The following is a 22,215-nucleotide window of genomic DNA, read 5'->3' on the forward strand; positions in this document are numbered from 1 at the left end:
TTTAACTAGGCAAGTCAGTTAAGAACAAATTCTTATTTCCAATGACAGCCAACCCCTGACAACGCTGGGCCAATTGTGCGCCACCCTATGGGACTCCCAATCACATCCGGATGTGAGTCAGCCTTGATTCGAACCAGGGACTGTAGTGAGATGCAGTGCCTTAGGTACTGTATATATGTGATGAGATGTATAGATATAATGGACAGTATGTGGATAGAATATTTAGTATATCTGTAGAATACGTAGGATATGTACAGCGATAGTCGAGTAGGATGGCATTGACTAGAATACAGTATATACATATGAAATGGGTACAAACGTTATGTAAACATTATTAAAGTGACCCGTGTTCAATGACTATGTACATAGGGCAGCACCCTCTAAGGTACAGGGTGGAGTAACTAGCCGGCCTGAAACAGTGACTAAGTTCAGGGCCGGTATCAACGCCGAAACTTGTATATCTGCCTAAGGACCTGCTAATCATTTCAGTAAGGTTCTGCCTACGGCTTAGAATGAAACATAACCATAATGCTGAGGCGGCTTTGGCACGCACTACGCTCTTAAGCTCTTGATGGTTGCTAGGCAGTGCTTGTTAACCCTTTTCCTGACAGTTCAAAACTTTGCAAGGCATGTTACTTCGCCCATAGCCCATCATTTAGTCCACCACTAAGCATGTACTGTTTTCTTAACCACAATCTGCTGGATCCATAAAGAATTACTGTGGGAATAAATATCACTGAATGGTGAAAATATTGGAATAAAGTAGACTAATGCAATTGAAGGCATGTATCAAATGACTAAATACTGAAAGTCATCCAATCCTTGTAAATAAATGTGAAGCAATAGCCTACCTGGTGTGGTCATCTACATGATAATTTCCATACCATTGCGCTGATTTGAGACAAGCATGGGGACGTCTTGATCAATCAATAAATGTCAGATTTTTGTTTTCCCTGAATCTCTGTTTGGATATTGATTAGGCTCCAATCAAGTTAGGAAAATGTTAGCTAAATCGAGGTGAGTGCCGCTCTTGATCATCTTGTCTAGTTGGCTGATTTATTCGATTTTTCCATGTTATGTAGTTTAACAAGTGGATTATTTTGCTCTTCAGTCACTTAGTAGCCTTATTCCTGACAAAAAGCCTGTGACTTCACTGACTTGTCTGATAATCAACTGACTTGTCTAATAATTTTGTTTCACTGAATCTCCGTCTGTATATTTGGTTAATTCTCTGGCTGAGCAAGTGAAGGTGATCATCTATAACTAATCAGATACATTTAGCATGCTATGATGTAGACTAAAGAATGCGTGTTATTTTGCTTGACTGCATATAGGCACCTCCTGCAGGTTGTAAAACATGATGAAGGTGAGATGCCTGTCCCTAACAAAGCACAGTGAGGAAAGAGATGAAACATGGATCAAAAAGGAGTGGGCCTTGGGCTCTGATTTAAAATATATAGTCATGTGGGGAAAAATATTTGTTGTATTTTCTGTTATTCCATTTATGTTTTCACTATCAAATATGTGTTGACTGTAATCCGGTAGGTAGGTGTGTCTGGTCTGTTTTAATGAACAAAATAACCAACTATTGATTTAATTTGTCTGAACTCAAACTATTCTGTTCTTTTGAAAATACATGTTATTTGTCTTATAATGTTTCTTAGCACCTGCCTAAACAAATTAATAATGGATTCATTTTTGATGGTGTATATTAAAATAGACGCCCACCCACATCTGCACACCACTACTAACACTAGTCTCTAGCATGCTGGCATGCACACGGGAGGTATGAAAGTATATATTTTTTATAGGCAAAATACCCTAAATCCTATATGAAAGCGGTTGAAGAATATAGCCCAAGGTTGGTGACAATACTAAAGTCATTTTTCTCACACACATACACACGCCACACAAGCACACATACACACCACCTCGTTTATCCCCAGAGACGAGCTGTTTGTGTTGAGGAATGTGGTGCAGGCTAGTGTGACAAATTCGCAGAGACCTTTTAACATTGGGTTGTAGCAGTGATGCAGTACTGTAGAGGAGGAGGCAGAAGCCCTTTCCCATCCCTCTCTTCCCGTCTCATCCATTACCCATGGGCCACTCTGCTTTCCCCTTCCCTCCCTCCCCCGCTCTGCGGGGACTTAATGGTGTCCCAGCTGTGAGTGTACACGGGCAGGCCCAGCCGAGTCCACTCTTCTGGAAACACCCCCGAGGACATCCCTCGGTGTCAGAGTGGAACAGGCAGAGACTGGGAGGATGAAGGCAGAGACTGGGAGGATGAAGGCAGAGACTGGGAGGATGAAGTTACACACTGAGGTGGAACTGCTCCATTGGCATTTAGAGAAGGGGGGTTGCCTCTTGTCTGCCTTGTGATTCATTCATCTTTCCTACATCAACTGTATCCGAACTCCCGGAACATCTTCTCAAGGCAGTGTGTGTAGGTCTTCACTTACCTGTAGTATGTTGTGTTTGAAAAAGTGCACTTTCTGCTGTCAGAGCACCATGACAATCAAAGGTTCCTGATCCAGTGCCTATGCATTTCACTGCACCTATCATAATACTATGGCTGACCCTGTAAAACAACACATTTCACTGCACCTAAATCAAATCAAATCAAATCAAATTTATTTATATAGCCCTTCGTACATCAGCTGATATCTCAAAGTGCTGTACAGAAACCCAGCCTAAAACCCCAAACAGCAAGCAATGCAGGTGTAGAAGCACGGTGGCTAGGAAAAACTCCCTAGAAAGGCCAATACCTAGGAAGAAACCTAGAGAGGAACCAGGCTATGTGGGGTGGCCAGTCCTCTTCTGGCTGTGCCGGGTGGAGATTATAACAGAACATGGCCAAGATGTTCAAATGTTCATAAATGACCAGCATGGTCGAATAATAATAAGGCAGAACAGTTGAAACTGGAGCAGCAGCACAGTCAGGTGGAAGTTGAAACTGGAGCAGCAGCATGGCCAGGTGGACTGGGGACAGCAAGGAGTCATCATGTCAGGTAGTCCTGGGGCATGGTCCTAGGGCTCAGGTCAGTTGAAACTGGAACAGCAGCATGGCCAGGTGGACTGATAGGTGCACCTATCATACTACTATGGCTGACCCTGTAAAACAACACATTTCACTGCACCTATCATACTACTATGGCTGACCCTGTAAAACAACACATTTCACTGCACCTATCATACTACTATGGCTGACCCTGTAAAACAACACATTTCACTGCACCTATCATACTACTATGGCTGACCCTGTAAAACAACACATTTCACTGCACCTCTGCCCACATCAGTGGATGCCACTGTCCAATGTAGAGCGCACAGTGCCTGGGGACTGGCCTCTATCCACCTACACACAGATGTTCACCACCTGCAACAGCACAGCATACACAACGCATGTGCACACACATCACAGCACTGCTATTGGTGCCTAGGAGGAAGACAGACAGCCACGGGGCTTGGCTCTCACATCATATCTCCAAGCTCCTCTCCAACCTGGAACACAGCATGATGTAATACTGCTTAGATAATGTACCCAAACAGAAGGACATGTTTCTCTCTTCTATGTGCAGCAGTGATGATAGAATGTTAAATGCATCTATTCATCTCTTGTCTATTTCATGAGAGAAATTCTCGCTTTATCAGATATTTTTTATGTTTGAAATGAACACCAGTGAGGTACTTCTGTACACTGTCTGAAAAATGTCTGAATGAAGTACCCTGTCTGTTACTGGACCGAGAGGCTGTTAGAACTGGCTGTGACTGGACCTAGAGGCTGTTAGAACTGGCTGTGACTGGACCTGGAGGCTGTTAGAACTGGCTGTGACTGGACCTAGAGGCTGTTAGAACTGGCTGTGACTGGACCTAGAGGCTGTTAGAACTGGCTGTGACTGGACCTAGAGGCTGTTAGAACTGGCTGTGACTGGACCTAGAGGCTAGGCTGTTAGAACTGGCTCTAGGCTGTTAGAACTGGCTGTTACTGGACCTAGGCTGTTAGAACAGGCTGTTACTGGACCTAGGCTAGGCTGTTAGAACTGACTGTGACTGGACCTAGGCTAGGCTGTTAGAACTGGCTCTAGGCTGTTAGAACTGGCTGTGACTGGACCTAGGCTGTTACTGGACCTAGGCTGGGCTGTTAGAACTGGTTCTAGGCTATTTGAACTGTCTGTGACTGGACCTAGGCTGTTAGAACTGGCTGTTACTAGACCTAGGCTGGGCTGTTAGAACTGTCTCTAGGCTATTAGAGCTAACAGCCCAGCCTAGGTCCAGTAACAGCCAGTTCTAATAGCCTAGAGCCAGTTCTGGCTGTGACTGGACATCTAGCAACCTTTCGGTTACTGGCCCAACGCTCTAACAACTAGGCTACCTGCCACCCCACATAATGCTTGATGTCACATATCTATGCCTATGTTCTCACATTCATCATCAGTCTACCTCTAAAGGCTGTGTACTGTGAGCAGGATTGTAATGTAAACCACTCTCCCGTTGCCTCTTGGGAGAATTTGTCACAGGGTTATTAGTTGCCTCTTTTGCCCAAACAGTCCCATGCTCCCTTGGGGCAGTGTGTATGAAAGCTCAGTGCCGGCTGTTCCCGTCCAGCCTCAGCCTATAAATGGTGGATGCTATTCATGGAAGCATGCTGCTGCCTTAACACTGCTCTAGACATGAAGTCAGTAAACCCGACATGAATGAATAGAAGGAGACTGGACTGTGTTCTCCATATTGTGGGTCTACACAACGACACAGTCCTGAGAAACTGGGCTGTTAGTAACGCTCGTCATTGCTGTGGCTGCAGCACCTTTTTTGTTCTCCCATATCCTCATCACACCCCACTCCTGCCCCCCCTCCTCTCTTCCTTCCTCCCTCTCCTGCCCCCTCTTCTCTCTGGAGGGCGTTGCTGTGTAAAGGAAACCTATTGACGCTGACCTTTTTTATTTCTGTAGTAAAACAAGTTACTGATGATGGATGAAACATAGCACATTGGAATAAGATTATTTTATTAGTCTGAAATTGTATCCTTGTATGAATTGTGGTGTGTGTTTCTGGCATTGTGTTTTCAGGGAGAATTATCAAGCTATTCACTTTAAAATTATGTTTTACTCTGATGCCTCTGTGGTGGTTTGTGATGGTTTCTTCTCTCTCCCTGTGTGTGTGTGTGTGTGTGTGTGTGTGTGTGTGTGTGTGTGTGTGTGTGTGTGTGTGTGTGTGTGTGTGTGTGTGTGTGTGTGTGTGTGTGTGTGTGTCCCAGCACACCGACTCAAGAGTACAGTTGATCCATTATTCAGTCTTTTACATGAAAGAAAAGTGAGCAGAAAGGGAGAGTGAGAAAGACAGTGGAGAATGCAGACACTGAATCAACTATCCAGCTGTCCATAATGTTAGTTTATTAACTGAATGTCTCTTAGCCCTCTCCTCACTGTGTTCCATTTTCTCTCTCTCTTTTCTCTCCTCCACCACATAGGCCTTCCTTCCCCGTCTCTCCCCAAGACGCAGTGTGTTCCCTTTCAGCAGGGCTGCCTGTCTCATGCTGCTTAATTCAAATAAGGCTGGGAGTGATAATTCCCTTTTCACTCGTCCTCAGTCCTGCCTAGGCAGGCAACCAACAAACCTGTCCGTAGCCATGGCGATGGAAGGGGGGCTGGGGGTGGGGGGGCTTGTTTCCCTTTTCTCGGCTCCCATCTCCCCCTTTTCTCGGCTCCCATCTCCCAGCCAAATGGGCTCAGTCCTGGCAATTATGTATTTGTCTCCCACCCCTCCCCCATCAACTCACTCACAGCCCCCCTGTACTCCCCCCTGTACCCCCCATCTCATTAAATGTCCTTACCTAAATTACACTGTACAATCCCACCCCCTCCCACCCTCCCCCTTTGAGCACTTCTCACACCAGAATAGTTACCCCTCCCCCTCTATGTCACTCAGGGTCATCTCTGTCTGCCTGTCTGAATACACCTCTGTACACACACACACACACACACCAATAAACCCCTGCTACAGCTAACATACTGTTTCTCTCTACATACCATTTCATCAAACATGTTGTATGGGGATGGGTGGGCGGTAGGACACAGGGGTAAGAAGAGGGGCGATGGTGGTGATGGGGTTCCTAACCCTCCATCCTGTTGTGTTTTGATTAACCTGACCCCATCTGGACACTTCCTGTAATGGCTGCATCACAAATGGTACCCCCATATAGTACACTACAGGGCCCTTGTCTAAAATAGCATACTACATGGGGAATTGGGGACAGCTTGTGTTTTATAGCTGAATATTGATTTCACCAGAGAGACCCATCTCCCCTTACCTTGCCCTCTCTGTAGGAGAAGCATGTAGCCGTGAAATGGGAAATGAGGCATCAAACATCCCTCCTCAACAGATGGAGGTGGGGGTGGAGGATTAGCAAGGGGAACAGCTATAACTGTAATGCCCTCAATGGTATTACAGAACAGGTGACATCACAGTATGTAAACAGACAGACAAGGATGTAACAAATCCCACTTTCTGTCTGGGCTTTCTGTCTGGGCTTTCTGTCTGGCGTTTCTGTCTGGCGTTTCTGTCTGGGCTTTCTGTCTGGGCTTTCTGTCTGGGCTTTCTGTCTGATGTTTCTGTCTGGGTTCTTGTCCCTTCAACTCTCCCTGAAGAAGGGAGGGGGGGGGGGAGAAATAAGGAGTATGAGGCCTAAATGGAACTGAAGGTAAAAAAGGATCCTATGCAGGGTACTCTACTTTCCTCCCACTCTGACTGTCGTCATCAAAGCTTCAATCTTTATCTGGATCCTCAGAGGATCTGTGAGTCTTATTGTGTGGTTAATGTACGTCTTTTATTTATTTTACCTTTATTTAACCAAGTTGAGAACAAGTTCTCATTTACAATTGCGACCTGGCCAAGATAAAGTATGTATCAGTATGCAAACCGAACAAATGCTAAAGAGATTAAAAAAAAAATGTCTCTCTCCATCTCCCTCGCTCCCACTCTCTCTCCCTCTCTCTCTCTCTCAATTCAATTTAATTGGGCTTTGTTGGCGTGGGAAACGTGTTTACATTGCCAAAGCAAGTGAAATAAACAAAATTGAGAAGACACAAAACATCAACAAAAACTATTTGAATTATACTGTAAATATTGCACTCAAAAATGTTGAAAAGATCTAGATGTTTGAAGTGTTATTAGCAGCTCTGGTTGTAATATGAATAGTAGATGAAGATATATAAACAGATAAATCTAGGTTGTATTTACTGTTTGTGCTCCGCTGGTTGACATTTTCTCATGGCGGCGGGCCACAAATCTTGATGCTGTGATTGCACCTTGTGGCATTTCGCAGATATGGGAGTTTATCAATGTTTGAGTTGTTTTCAAATTCTGTGGGAAATATGTCTCTCTAATATGGTCATACATTTGTCAGGTGGTTAAGAAGCCCAGTTTGGTTTCCACCTCATTTTGTGGGCAGTGGACACGAACCTGTCTTCTCTTGAGAGCCAGGTCTGCCTATGGTAGCCTCGCTCAATAGTCTGTACATTGTCAAGGAGTTTCTTAATTTTGGGTAGTCACAGTGTTCAGGTGTTCTGCCACTGTAGTCTCTGTTTAGGGTCAGAGGTACATTCCAATTTGCGCCATTTTTTTGGTTGATACTTTCCAGTGTGTCAAATAGTTATCTTTTTGCATCCTCATAATTTGGTTGGGTCTAATTGTGTTGCTGTCCTGGGGCTATGTGGGGTCTGTTTGTGTTTGTGAACAGAGCCCCAGAACCAGCTTGAGGGGACTCTGCTCTAGGGCAACAGTGTCTAGATAAAATGTGTATTCGTGGTCCTGGGAACTGGACCTTTTTTGGAACACCATTGTTTTTGTCTTACTGAGATTGAAAGTCAGGGCCCAGGTCTGACAGAATCTGTGCAGAAGATCTAGGTGCTGCTGTAGGTTGGGGACAGAAGCACCAGATCATCAGCAAACAGTAGACATTTGATTTCCAAGTCCAGTAGGGTGAGGCCGGGTGTTGCAGACTTCTATTGCCCTCGACAATTCATTCATATACATGTTGAAGCAGATGAGGCTCAAGCTGCATCCCTGTCTTACCCCACGGCCCTGAGGAAAGAAATCTGTGTTTATTACACATTTTTTTAACTGCACACTTGTTGTTTGTAGACATTGATTTTAATAATGTAATATGTGGTCTGTCATATGGTGTTTTGATAGGAAGCCAGTTAGACATTTGCTCAGGACATTGTTTTCACTGAGGAAATGTTGAAGTCTGCTGTTAATAATGGTGCCGGAAGAGATGGCTGCCGTTTAACGGTCCTCTAACAGATTGTGCTATTGTGTATGTTTTTCTGCGTTATTTGTTACTCATTTTGTACATAATGTTTCTGCCACCGTCTCTTATGACCGGAAAGAGCTTCTAGATATCAGGACAGCGATTACTCACCTCATACTGGATTTAAACAAATTATTTAACGAGTTGGAAGCAACAGATTTACTCCAGACACCAGACAAGGCCATCATCCCCATCATTCGCAGGAGAAAGAGACGGAGATATCGGTGACGTAAGGATCCGACAGCGAGTTGGTAATCTGCCTTTACTATCTATCCTATTAGCCAACGTACAATCATTGGATAATAAAATAGACAAACTCTGAGCACGTATATCCTACCAACGAGACATTAAGAACTGTAATATCTCATGTTTCACCGAGTCGTGGCTGAACGATAACATGAATAACATACAGCTGGCAGGTTTTACACTTTTTTGGCAGGATAGATCAGCTGCCTCTGGTAAGACAAGGGGGTGTGGTCTGTGTATATTTGAAAACAACAGCTGGTGCACAAAATCTAAGGATGTCTCTGAGTTTTGCTCGCCTGAGGTAGAGTATCTCATGATAAGCTGTCGACCACAATATTTACCAAGAGAGTTTTCATCTATATTATTCATAGCTGTCTATTTACCACCACTAACCGATGCTGGCACTAAGACCGCACTAAATGAGCTGTATATACGGCCATAAGCAAACAGGAAAACACTCATCCAGAGGTGGCGCTCCTAGTGGCTGGGGTCTTTAATGCAGGAAAACTTAAATCTGTTTTACCTCATTTCTACCAGCATGTTAAATTTGCAACCAGAGGAAAAAAATTCACCTTTACTCCACACACAGAGATGCGTACAAAGCTCTCCCTCACCCTCCATTTGGCAAATCTGACCATAATTATATCCTCCTGATTCCTGCTTACAAGTAAAACCTAAAGCAGGACGCACCAGTGACTCGGTCAATAAAAAAGTGGTCACATGAAGCAGATGCTAAACTACAGGACTGTTTTGCTTGAACAGACTGGAATATGTTCCAGGATTCTTCCGATGGCATTGAGGAGTACACCACATCAGTCACTGGCTTCACCAATAAGTGCATTGATGACATCATCCCCACAGTGACCGTACGTACATACCCCAACCAGAAGCCATGTATTGCAGGCAACATCCGCACTGAGCTAAAGGCTAGAGTTGCCGCTTTCAAGGAATGGGACTCTGACCCGAAAGCTTATAAGAAATCCAGCTATGCGCTCCGACGAACCATCAAGCAGGCAAAGCGTCAATACAGGACTAAGATTAAATCGTACTACACCGGTCCCGACGCTCGTCGAATGTGGCAGGGTTGAAAACTATTACAGACTACAAAGGGAAGAACAGCCGCGAGCTGCGCAGTGACACGAGCCTACCAGACGAGCTAAATTGCTAAATTACTTCTATGCTTGCTTTGAGGAAAGTAACACTGAAAGATGCGTGAGAGCATCAACTATTCCGGACGACTGTGTGATCACACTCTCCGTAGCCGATGTGAGTAAGACCTTTTAAACAGGTCAACATTCACAAGGCCGCAGGGCCAGATGGATTACCAGGAATGCGCTGACCAACTGGCAAGTGTCTTCACTGACATTTTCAACCTGTCCCTGACTGAGCCTAAAATACTAACATGTTTCAAGCAGACCACCATAGTCCTTGTGCCCAAGAACACTAAGGTAACCTGCCTAAATGATTAAATCAAAGTGTATTTGTCACATGCGCTGAATACAACAGGTGTAGACCTTACAGTGAAATGCTTACTTACAGGACCTAACCAATAGTGCAAAAAAGGTATTAGATGAACAATAGGTAGGTAAAGAAATAAAACAACACAAAAAGACAGGCTATATACAGTAACGAGGCTATAAAAGTAGCGAGGCTACATACAGACACTGGTTATTCAGGCTGATTGAGGTAGTATGTACATGTAGATATGGTTAAAGTGACTATGCATATATGATGAACAGAGAGTAGCAGTAGCGTAAAAAGAGGGGTTGGCGGGTGGTGGGACACAATGCAGATAGCCCGGTTAGCCAATGTGCGGGAGCACTGGTTGGTCAGCCCAATTGAGGTAGTATGTACATGAATGTATAGTTAAAGTGACTATGCATATATGATAAACAGAGAGTAGCAGCAGCATAAAAAGAGGTGTTTGGGGGGACACACAATGCAAATAGTCAGAGTAGCCTTTTGATTACCTGTTCAGGAGTCTTATGGCTTGGGGGTAAAACAAAACGACCCATAGCACTTACTTCTGTAGTCATGAAGTGCTTCGAAAGCCTGATCAGGGCCCACATCAACACCATTATCCCAGAAACCCTAGACCCACTCAATATGCATACTGCCCCAACGGATCCACAGATGATGCAATCTCTATTGCACTCCATACTGCCCTTTCCCACCTGGACAAAAGGAACACCTATGTGAGAATGCTATTCATTGACTACACCTCAGCGTTTAACACCATAGTGCCCTCAAAGCTCATCACTGAGCTAAGGACCCTGAGTCTAAATCGACAACGATGAGACCACCTATAGGGAGGAGGTCAGAGACCTGGCCGTGTGGTGACAGGACAACAACTTCTCCCTCAACGTGATCAAGACCAAGCAGATGATTGTGGACTACAGGAAAAGGAGGACCAAGCACACCCCCATTCTCATCAACGGGGCTGTAGTCGAGCAGGTTGAGAGCTTCAAGTTCCTTGGTGTCCACAACAACAAACTATCATGGTCCAAACACGCCAGTTGTGACAGTTGTGAAGAAGGAACGACAAAGCCTATTCCCCCTAAGAGACTGAAAAGATTTGGCACTGCTCAGCCTTCAACCGCAAGGCAGTACAGAGGGTAGTGAGTACTGCCCAGTACATCACAGGGGCCCAGCTTCCTGCCATCCAGGACCTCTATATCAGGCGGTGTCAGAGGAAGGCCCTAAAAATTGTCAAAGACTCCAGCCACACTAGTCATATTCTGTTCTCTCTGCTACCGCACGGCAAGCGGTACCGGAGTGCTAAGTCTAGATCCAAAAGGCTTCCTAACAGCTTCTACCCCCAAGCTATAGACTCCTCAGCAGCTAATCAAATGGCCACCCAGACTATTTGCATTGCCCCCACCCACCCTCTTTTACCCTGCTGCTCCTCTCTGTTGTATTTCTATGCATTATCTACCTATATGTACATACTACCTCAATTACCTCGACTAACCGGTGCCCCTGCACATTGACTCTGTACCGGTACCCCCTGTATATAGCCTCATTACTAACCGGTGCCCCCGCACATTGACTCTGTACCGGTACCCCCTGTATATAGCCTCATTACTAACCGGTGCCCCAGCACATTGACTCTGTACCGGTACCCCATGTATATAGCCTCATTACTAACCGCACATTGACTCTGTACCGGTACCCCCTGTATATAGCCTCATTACTAACCGGTGCCCCCGCACATTGACTCTGTACCGGTACCCCCTGTATATAGCCTCATTACTAACCGGTGCCCCCGCACATTGACTCTGTACCGGTACCCCCTGTATATAGCCTCATTACTAACCGGTGCCCCAGCACATTGACTCTGTACCGGTACCCCATGTATATAGCCTCATTACTAACCGCACATTGACTCTGTACCGGTACCCCCTGTATATAGCCTCATTACTAACCGGTGCCCCAGCACATTGACTCTGTACCGGTACCCCATGTATATAGCCTCATTACTAACCGCACATTGACTCTGTACCGGTACCCCCTGTATATAGCCTCATTACTAACCGGTGCCCCCTGCACATTGACTCTGTACCGGTACCCCCTGTATATAGCCTCATTACTAACCGGTGCCCCCTGCACATTGACTCTGTACCGGTACCCCCTGTATATAGACTCATTACTAACCGGTGCCCCCTGCACATTGACTCTGTACCGGTACCCCCTGTATATAGCCTCATTACTAACCGGTGCCCCCGCACATTGACTCTGTACCGGTACCCCCTGTATATAGCCTCATTACTAACCGGTGCCCCCGCACATTGACTCTGTACCGGTACCCCTGTATATAGCCTCATTACTAACCGGTGCCCCCTCACATTGACTCTGTACCGGTACCCCCTGTATATAGCCTCATTACTAACCGGTGCCCCCTCACATTGACTCTGTACCGGTACCCCCTGTATATAGCCTCATTACTAACCGGTGCCCCCTCACATTGACTCTGTACCGGTACCCCCTGTATATAGCCTCATTACTAACCGGTGCCCCCTCACATTGACTCTGTACCGGTACCCCCTGTATATAGCCTCATTACTAACCGGTGCCCCCTCACATTGACTCTGTACCGGTACCCCCTGTATATAGCCTCATTACTAACCGGTGCCCCCTCACATTGACTCTGTACCGGTACCCCCTGTATATAGCCTCATTACTAACCGGTGCCCCCTCACATTGACTCTGTACCGGTACCCCCTGTATATAGCCTCATTACTAACCGGTGCCCCAGCACATTGACTCTGTACCGGTACCCCCTGTATATAGCCTCATTACTAACCGGTGCCCCCTCACATTGACTCTGTACCGGTACCCCCTGTATATAGCCTCATTACTAACCGGTGCCCCAGCACATTGACTCTGTACCGGTACCCCCTGTATATAGCCTCATTACTAACCGCACATTGACTCTGTACCGGTACCCCCTGTATATAGCCTCATTACTAACCGGTGCCCCAGCACATTGACTCTGTACCGGTACCCCCTGTATATAGCCTCATTACTAACCGGTGCCCCCTCACATTGACTCTGTACCGGTACCCCCTGTATATAGCCTCATTACTAACCGGTGCCCCAGCACATTGACTCTGTACCGGTACCCCCTGTATATAGCCTCATTACTAACCGGTGCCCCCTCACATTGACTCTGTACCGGTACCCCCTGTATATAGCCTCATTACTAACCGGTGCCCCAGCACATTGACTCTGTACCGGTACCCCCTGTATATAGCCTCATTACTAACCGCACATTGACTCTGTACCGGTACCCCCTGTATATAGCCTCATTACTAACCGGTGCCCCAGCACATTGACTCTGTACCGGTACCCCCTGTATATAGCCTCATTACTAACCGCACATTGACTCTGTACCGGTACCCCCTGTATATAGCCTCATTACTAACCGGTGCCCCCTGCACATTGACTCTGTACCGGTACCCCCTGTATATAGCCTCATTACTAACCGCACATTGACTCTGTACCGGTACCCCCTGTATATAGCCTCATTACTAACCGGTGCCCCAGCACATTGACTCTGTACCGGTACCCCCTGTATATAGCCTCATTACTAACCGCACATTGACTCTGTACCGGTACCCCCTGTATATAGCCTCATTACTAACCGCACATTGACTCTGTACCGGTACCCCCTGTATATAGCCTCATTACTAACCGGTGCCCCCGCACATTGACTCTGTACCGGTACCCCCTGTATATAGCCTCATTACTAACCGGTGCCCCCGCACATTGACTCTGTACCGGTACCCCCTGTATATAGCCTCATTACTAACCGGTGCCCCCGCACATTGACTCTGTACCGGTACCCCCTGTATATAGCCTCATTACTAACCGGTGCCCCCGCACATTGACTCTGTACCGGTACCCCCTGTATATAGCCTCATTACTAACCGGTGCCCCCTCACATTGACTCTGTACCGGTACCCCCTGTATATAGCCTCATTACTAACCGGTGCCCCCGCACATTGACTCTGTACCGGTACCCCCTGTATATAGCCTCATTACTAACCGCACATTGACTCTGTACCGGTACCCCCTGTATATAGCCTCATTACTAACCGGTGCCCCCGCACATTGACTCTGTACCGGTACCCCCTGTATATAGCCTCATTACTAACCGGTGCCCCCGCACATTGACTCTGTACCGGTACTCCCTGTATATAGCCTCATTACTAACCGGTGCCCCCGCACATTGACTCTGTACCGGTACCCCCTGTATATAGCCTCATTACTAACCGGTGCCCCCTCACATTGACTCTGTACCGGTACCCCCTGTATATAGCCTCATTACTAACCGGTGCCCCCGCACATTGACTCTGTACCGGTACCCCCTGTATATAGCCTCATTACTAACCGGTGCCCCCTGCACATTGACTCTGTACCGGTACCCCCTGTATATAGCCTCATTACTAACCGGTGCCCCCTCACATTGACTCTGTACCGGTACCCCCTGTATATAGCCTCATTACTAACCGGTGCCCCCTCACATTGACTCTGTACCGGTACCCCCTGTATATAGCCTCATTACTAACCGGTGCCCCAGCACATTGACTCTGTACCGGTACCCCCTGTATATAGCCTCATTACTAACCGGTGCCCCAGCACATTGACTCTGTACCGGTACCCCCTGTATATAGCCTCATTACTAACCGGTGCCCCAGCACATTGACTCTGTACCGGTACCCCCTGTATATAGCCTCATTACTAACCGCACATTGACTCTGTACCGGTACCCCCTGTATTTAGCCTCATTACTAACCGGTGCCCCAGCACATTGACTCTGTACCGGTACCCCCTGTATATAGCCTCATTACTAACCGGTGCCCCAGCACATTGACTCTGTACCGGTACCCCCTGTATATAGCCTCATTACTAACCGGTGCCCCCTCACATTGACTCTGTACCGGTACCCCCTGTATATAGCCTCATTACTAACCGGTGCCCCAGCACATTGACTCTGTACCGGTACCCCCTGTATATAGCCTCATTACTAACCGGTGCCCCCTCACATTGACTCTGTACCGGTACCCCCTGTATATAGCCTCATTACTAACCGGTGCCCCCTCACATTGACTCTGTACCGGTACCCCCTGTATATAGCCTCATTACTAACCGGTGCCCCCTCACATTGACTCTGTACCGGTACCCCCTGTATATAGCCTCATTACTAACCGGTGCCCCCTCACATTGACTCTGTACCGGTACCCCCTGTATATAGCCTCATTACTAACCGGTGCCCCAGCACATTGACTCTGTACCGGTACCCCCTGTATATAGCCTCATTACTAACCGGTGCCCCAGCACATTGACTCTGTACCGGTACCCCCTGTATATAGCCTCATTACTAACCGGTGCCCCAGCACATTGACTCTGTACCGGTACCCCCTGTATATAGCCTCATTACTAACCGGTGCCCCCTCACATTGACTCTGTACCGGTACCCCCTGTATATAGCCTCATTACTAACCGGTGCCCCCTCACATTGACTCTGTACCGGTACCCCATGTATATAGCCTCATTACTAACCGGTGCCCCCTGTATATAGCCTCATTACTAACCGGTACCCCCTGTATATAGCCTCATTACTAACCGGTGCCCCCACACATTGACTCTGTACCGGTACCCCCTGTATATAGCCTCATTACTAACCGGTGCCCCCTGTATATAGCCTCATTACTAACCGGTGCCCCCTCACATTGACTCTGTACCGGTACCCCCTGTATATAGCCTCATTACTAACCGGTGCCCCCTCACATTGACTCTGTATCGGTACCCCCTGTATATAGCCTCCACATTGACTCTGTACCGGTACCCCCTGAATATAGCCTCATTACTAACCGGTACCCCCTGTATATAGCCTCATTACTAACCGGTGCCCCCACACATTGACTCTGTACCGGTACCCCCTGTATATAGCCTCATTACTAACCGGTATCCCCTGTATATAGCCTCATTACTAACCGGTGCCCCCACACATTGACTCTGTACCGGTACCCCCTGTATATAGCCTCATTACTAACCGGTGCCCCCTGTATATAGCCTCATTACTAACCGGTGCCTCCTGTATATAGCCTCATTACTAACCGGTGCCCCCTGTATATAGCCTCATTACTAACCGCACATTGACTCTGTACCGGTACCCCCTGTATATAGCCTCATTACTAACCGGTACCCCCTGTATATAGCCTCATTACTAACCGGTGCCCCCTGTATATAGCCTCATTACTAACCGGTACCCCCTGTATATAGCCTCATTACTAACCGGTGCCCCCTGTATATAGCCTCATTACTAACCGCACATTGACTCTGTACCGGTACCCCTGTATATAGCCTCATTACTAACCGGTGCCCCCTGTATATAGCCTCATTACTAACCGGTACCCCCTGTATATAGCCTCATTACTAACCGGTACCCCCTGTATATAGCCTCATTACTAACCGCACATTGACTCTGTACCGGTACCCCCTGTATATAGCCTCATTACTAACCGGTGCCCCCTGTATATAGCCTCATTACTAACCGGTACCCCCTGTATATAGCCTCATTACTAACCGGTACCCCCTGTATATAGCCTCATTACTAACCGGTACCCCCTGTATATAGCCTCATTACTAACCGGTACCCCCTGTATATAGCCTCATTACTAACCGGTACCCCCTGTATATAGCCTCATTACTAACCGGTACCCCCTGTATATAGCCTCATTACTAACCGCACATTGACTCTGTACCGGTACCCCCTGTATATAGCCTCATTACTAACCGGTGCCCCCTCACATTGACTCTGTACCGGTACCCCCTGTATATAGCCTCATTACTAACCGGTGCCCCCTGTATATAGCCTCATTACTAACCGGTGCCCCCTCACATTGACTCTGTACCGGTACCCCCTGTATATAGCCTCATTACTAACCGGTACCCCCTGTATATAGCCTCATTACTAACCGGTACCCCCTGTATATAGCCTCATTACTAACCGGTGCCCCCCTCACATTGACTCTGTACCGGTACCCCCTGTATATAGCCTCATTACTAACCGGTACCCCCTGTATATAGCCTCATTACTAACCGGTACCCCCTGTATATAGCCTCATTACTAACCGGTACCCCCTGTATATAGCCTCATTACTAACCGGTACCCCCTGTATATAGCCTCATTACTAACCGGTACCCCCTGTATATAGCCTCATTACTAACCGGTACCCCCTGTATATAGCCTCATTACTAACCGGTACCCCCTGTATATAGCCTCATTACTAACCGGTACCCCCTGTATATAGCCTCATTACTAACCGGTACCCCCTGTATATAGCCTCATTACTAACCGGTACCCCCTGTATATAGCCTCATTACTAACCGGTACCCCCTGTATATAGCCTCATTACTAACCGGTACCCCCTGTATATAGCCTCATTACTAACCGGTACCCCCTGTATATAGCCTCATTACTAACCGGTACCCCCTGTATATAGCCTCATTACTAACCGGTACCCCCTGTATATAGCCTCATTACTAACCGGTACCCCCTGTATATAGCCTCATTACTAACCGGTACCCCCTGTATATAGCCTCATTACTAACCGGTACCCCCTGTATATAGCCTCATTACTAACCGGTACCCCCTGTATATAGCCTCATTACTAACCGGTACCCCCTGTATATAGCCTCATTACTAACGGTACCCCCTGTATATAGCCTCATTACTAACCGGTGCCCCCTGTATATAGCCTCATTACTAACCGGTACCCCCTGTATATAGCCTCATTACTAACCGGTACCCCCTGTATATAGCCTCATTACTAACCGGTACCCCCTGTATATAGCCTCATTACTAACCGGTACCCCCTGTATATAGCCTCATTACTAACCGGTACCCCCTGTATATAGCCTCATTACTAACCGGTACCCCCTGTATATAGCCTCATTACTAACCGGTACCCCCTGTATATAGCCTCATTACTAACCGGTACCCCCTGTATATAGCCTCATTACTAACCGGTACCCCCTGTATATAGCCTCATTACTAACCGGTACCCCCTGTATATAGCCTCATTACTAACCGGTACCCCCTGTATATAGCCTCATTACTAACCGGTACCCCCTGTATATAGCCTCGCTATTGTTATTTTACTGCAGCGGTTTAATTATTTGTATGTATTATTTTTTTACTTGGCTATTTAAAAAAAAAAAGTAAATGTATTTTTCTTAACTGCACTGTTGGTTACAGTAGATCTAGCTGGTCTGTCATATTATAATAGAGACAGTAGATCTCGCTGGGCTTGTAAGTAAAGCATTACACTGTATTCGGTGACAAATCAAATTGTATTTATTTAGATTGTGCTGTAGTGGGGTTTTCAGAGATTGCTCCTGACGCAGATTCCACTATAATTATTGGGGTTATTGTCTCCACGTTTGTGTATTTGGGTGATCAGTCATTCTTTCTAAATATGGGGAGGATGCCAGAGCTGAGGATGACCTTTAACTATATCAAATTGGAGTTTGTGGTCTGTATGTTTCATCATATCATTTAGGATACCATACCATTTGGGTTGGAGGGTTTATATTTTCAATGTAATTGGAGAATCCAGTGGGTTCAGGTAAACTTTAATAGCGATTCTAACATTTTGTAGTTGATCATGTAGATGTTTTTGCTGGTGCTCTTTGTTATAGAGCCGAACATATTTCAAAAGTGTTTTTTCCATCTCCATTTTGGATAGGTAGCTCTTCATGTTGTTTGTTTCACAGAAGTGATTTGATTCTATGGATTCTTTTTAATCACATTGAGCTGTTTTCTTTTTTTCTTAGTGATGTTATTTTGCTGTGATCTGATAGAGGTGTCAGTAGGCTGACTGTGAACGCTCTGAGAGACTCTGGGTTGAGGTCAGTGATAAAGTCATCTACAGTACTACTGCCAAGGGATGAGCTGTCGGTGTACCTACCTTAAGAGTCCCTCGAAGCCAGGGTTGGGTAGGTTACTTTCTATATGTAATCCATTACTAGTAACCTGTCCAAATGTTTTATCAGTAATGTCATTTTTGGATTACCCAAACTCAGTAACTTAATCTGATTACATTCAGTGATTTGTAGATTACTTTAGATGAAGAGAAAAATGAGAGAAATGAGAGAAAAATGAGAGAAAAAAAAAGGGCTGTATTGGATCAAAAAGGTCAACATTGGATCATTCAGAGATCCTCACTGAACTTCTGGAGAGAGTTTGTTGCACTGAAAGTAAAGGGGCTGAATAATTTTGCACGCCCAATTTTTCAGTTTTTGATTTGTTAAAAAAGTTTGAAATATCCAATAAATGTCGTTCCACTTCATGATTGTGTCCCACTTGTTGTTGATTCTTCACAAAAAAATACAGTTTTATATCTTTATGTTTGAAGCCTGAAATGTGGCAAAAGGTCGCAAAGTTCAAGGGGGCCGAATACTTTCGCAAGGCACTGTATATATATATATCACACACACACACACAAATGTGTATATATATATATATTTATATTTATTACATATTTATATATGTCCTGAATTTAAAAGTAATCCACAAAGTAATCATTATAGTTTTTCAAAAGTATCTGTAATATGATTACAATATTTTTGCTGGTAACGTAACAGATTACAGTTACCGAGGTAACTGTAATTACATGTAATCCGTTAATCCCCAACCTTGCACGAAGCACTGTACAGACCCAGTGTGCGACAGAACTGCAGGAGCTGTTTGTAGTTTTGTCGTAGTTGTGTGTAGGGGGGCATATTTGGGAGGGAATGTTGTCACCTCCAGGTAGGCATTTGTCCCCCTTTGTGCTGAGAATGTTGGGTTACTGTCCAGTTCTGGTATTTAGGTCACCACAGGCTAGTATGTGTCCCTGGGTCTGGAAATGATTGAGCTCCCTCTCTAGGATGGATACACCTGATACTCTCTCTCCATCTCCCCCTCTCTCCATATCCCCCTCTCTCCATCGCTCTCTCTCTCCATCTCTCCCTGTAGTCATTAATCTTCCTGGCCTGTATGGTGGCTGCAGGGCTGGGCCTGAACCTGCTCTGCCTGGCCATTTACCTGAGCTGCCTGTGCTGCTGTCGGAAAGACGAGGAGGAGGAGGAGAGCAAGAGCCCCAACTCCTGCTGTGTCACCTGGTCCGCCGTCACCGCCGGACTCCTCAGCTGGTGAGGAACAATTACTAACCTACTGTGTGTTTACAGTCTCCTCTCTGTTCTGGGACTAGGGCGCTGGCTCATAGTCCTCATGTCTCTTTCTGGGACTAGGGCGCTGGCTCATAGTCCTCAGGTCTCTTTCTGGGACTAGGACGCTGGCTCATAGTCCTCAGGTCTCTTTCTGGGACTAGGACGCTGGCTCATAGTCCTCAGGTCTCTTTCTGGGACTAGGACGCTGGCTCATAGTCCTGATCTCCACAGGCAGAATTGCAGTAGGCGGCCGCAGCACTCCAAGTGTTTGGTAAAAGATAAGAAAGAAGTCAACTTACTTTTTTCCTTCGTAGTGTTTCTCGAGATAGTTCTGGAATGAATGTAAACCTCACAACTGTGCTGTTTACCCCTTTTGTTTCCCCTCATCATTAATTGATGCTATTATATATCAAGAAAAGTTAACATGACATTAGCTGAGTGAATACCCTTTGATCAAAGGAGCCAAACTCAAATTTACTTCAATGGAAAGCTGTTGTTTTTTACTACTTCACTCTCTCTTTGTGGTAAAACATGACAGACATTAATCTTCTAATAGAATTTGTCAGCCAATAGGGCCTGCGGGGAATCCCTTGGCATTGTGGGTTACATCATTTGATCTGTACTGATAAGGTGTCCCAAATAGCACACTATTCCCTATTTAGAACACTACTTTTGACTGGGATTTATAGGGCTCTGGTCAAAAGTAGTGAATCATGTAGAAAATAAGGTGTCATTTGGGATTCAGCCGAGATGGTCGTCCACACAAAGTGCCCTAATTGAATCTATTTGGAGGAGTGCGAACTTGTGTCCTTCATCTTGTGACAGTCATCATCTCAACCCAGTGCTCTGCTCTTATTGAGTTATGCTGGCCACTGGCATTCCTTCTCTTCAGCCATCACACACACGTCTGCCATCCTCCTCGTTGTAGGGTTAAGTGCAGTAGTGGGATCGCTGTTTACCAAAAGAGACATTACTGTAGGTGTCGCCATGTGTTTTTTTTAAAGGATGGGCTCCTATCTCTTAAAGGCCCTCGAATCCATGTGCTCTTCGTAAAGGATGGACCCTATCTCTTAAAGGCCCTAGGGTCCATGTGTACAGGGATGGTCGACCAGTCACTGGGACAACAATGCAACTTGGGACGAGGGTAGGTTTTAGCTGGTGGGATATTGGAGGGTAATTGGAAGTTTACTTAGTTGCAGCTACAGAGGACCGAGCACGCCCCCATTCTCATCGACGGGGCTTTAGTGGAGCAGGTTGAGTGCTTCAAGTTCCTTGGTGTCCGCATCACCAACAAACTAACATGGTCCAAGCACACCAAGACAGTCGTGAAGAGGGCATGACAAAACCTATTCCCCCTCAGGAGACTGGGAAAGATTTGGCATGGGTCCTCAGATCCTCAAAAGGTTCGACAGCTGCACCATCGACTGGTTGCTTCAAATCAAATCAAATCAAATGTATTTATATAGCCCTTCGTACATCAGCTGATATCTCAAAGTGCTGTACAGAAACCCAGCCTAAAACCCCAAACAGCAAGCAATGCAGGTGTAGAAGCACGGTGGCTAGGAAAAACTCCCTAGAAAGGCCAATACCTAGGAAGAAACCTAGAGAGGAACCAGGCTATGTGGGGTGGCCAGTCCTCTTCTGGCTGTGCCGGGTGGAGATTATAACAGAACATGGCCAAGATGTTCAAATGTTCATAAATGACCAGCATGGTCGAATAATAATAAGGCAGAACAGTTGAAACTGGAGCAGCAGCACAGTCAGGTGGAAGTTGAAACTGGAGCAGCAGCATGGCCAGGTGGACTGGGGACAGCAAGGAGTCATCATGTCAGGTAGTCCTGGGGCATGGTCCTAGGGCTCAGGTCAGTTGAAACTGGAACAGCAGCATGGCCAGGTGGACTGGGGACAGCAAGGAGTCATCATGTCAGGTAGTCCTGGGG

The 22,215-nt window shown here is 46.3% G+C and overlaps 1 protein-coding gene across 3 annotated transcripts in view; it reads left to right on the plus strand.

Annotated features, from left to right (window-relative positions):
* Positions 1-22,215, plus strand: part of LOC109900070 (protein tweety homolog 2-like) — a 131,914-nt gene that overhangs the window by 15,576 nt on the left and 94,123 nt on the right. For 2 of the 3 annotated variants that reach the window (XM_031835238.1, XM_031835237.1), the window contains exon 2: positions 20,082-20,257. In XM_031835238.1, the coding sequence (XP_031691098.1) occupies positions 20,082-20,257 (176 nt within the window). Of the gene's footprint in view, positions 1-18,930; positions 19,061-20,081; positions 20,258-22,215 lie in introns of those variants that run through there. The other variant, XM_031835239.1, reaches the window with a different exon arrangement.

Source organism: Oncorhynchus kisutch, linkage group LG11, assembly GCF_002021735.2.
Source record: "Oncorhynchus kisutch isolate 150728-3 linkage group LG11, Okis_V2, whole genome shotgun sequence".
In the NCBI taxonomy this organism is placed as follows: Eukaryota; Metazoa; Chordata; class Actinopteri; order Salmoniformes; family Salmonidae; genus Oncorhynchus; species Oncorhynchus kisutch.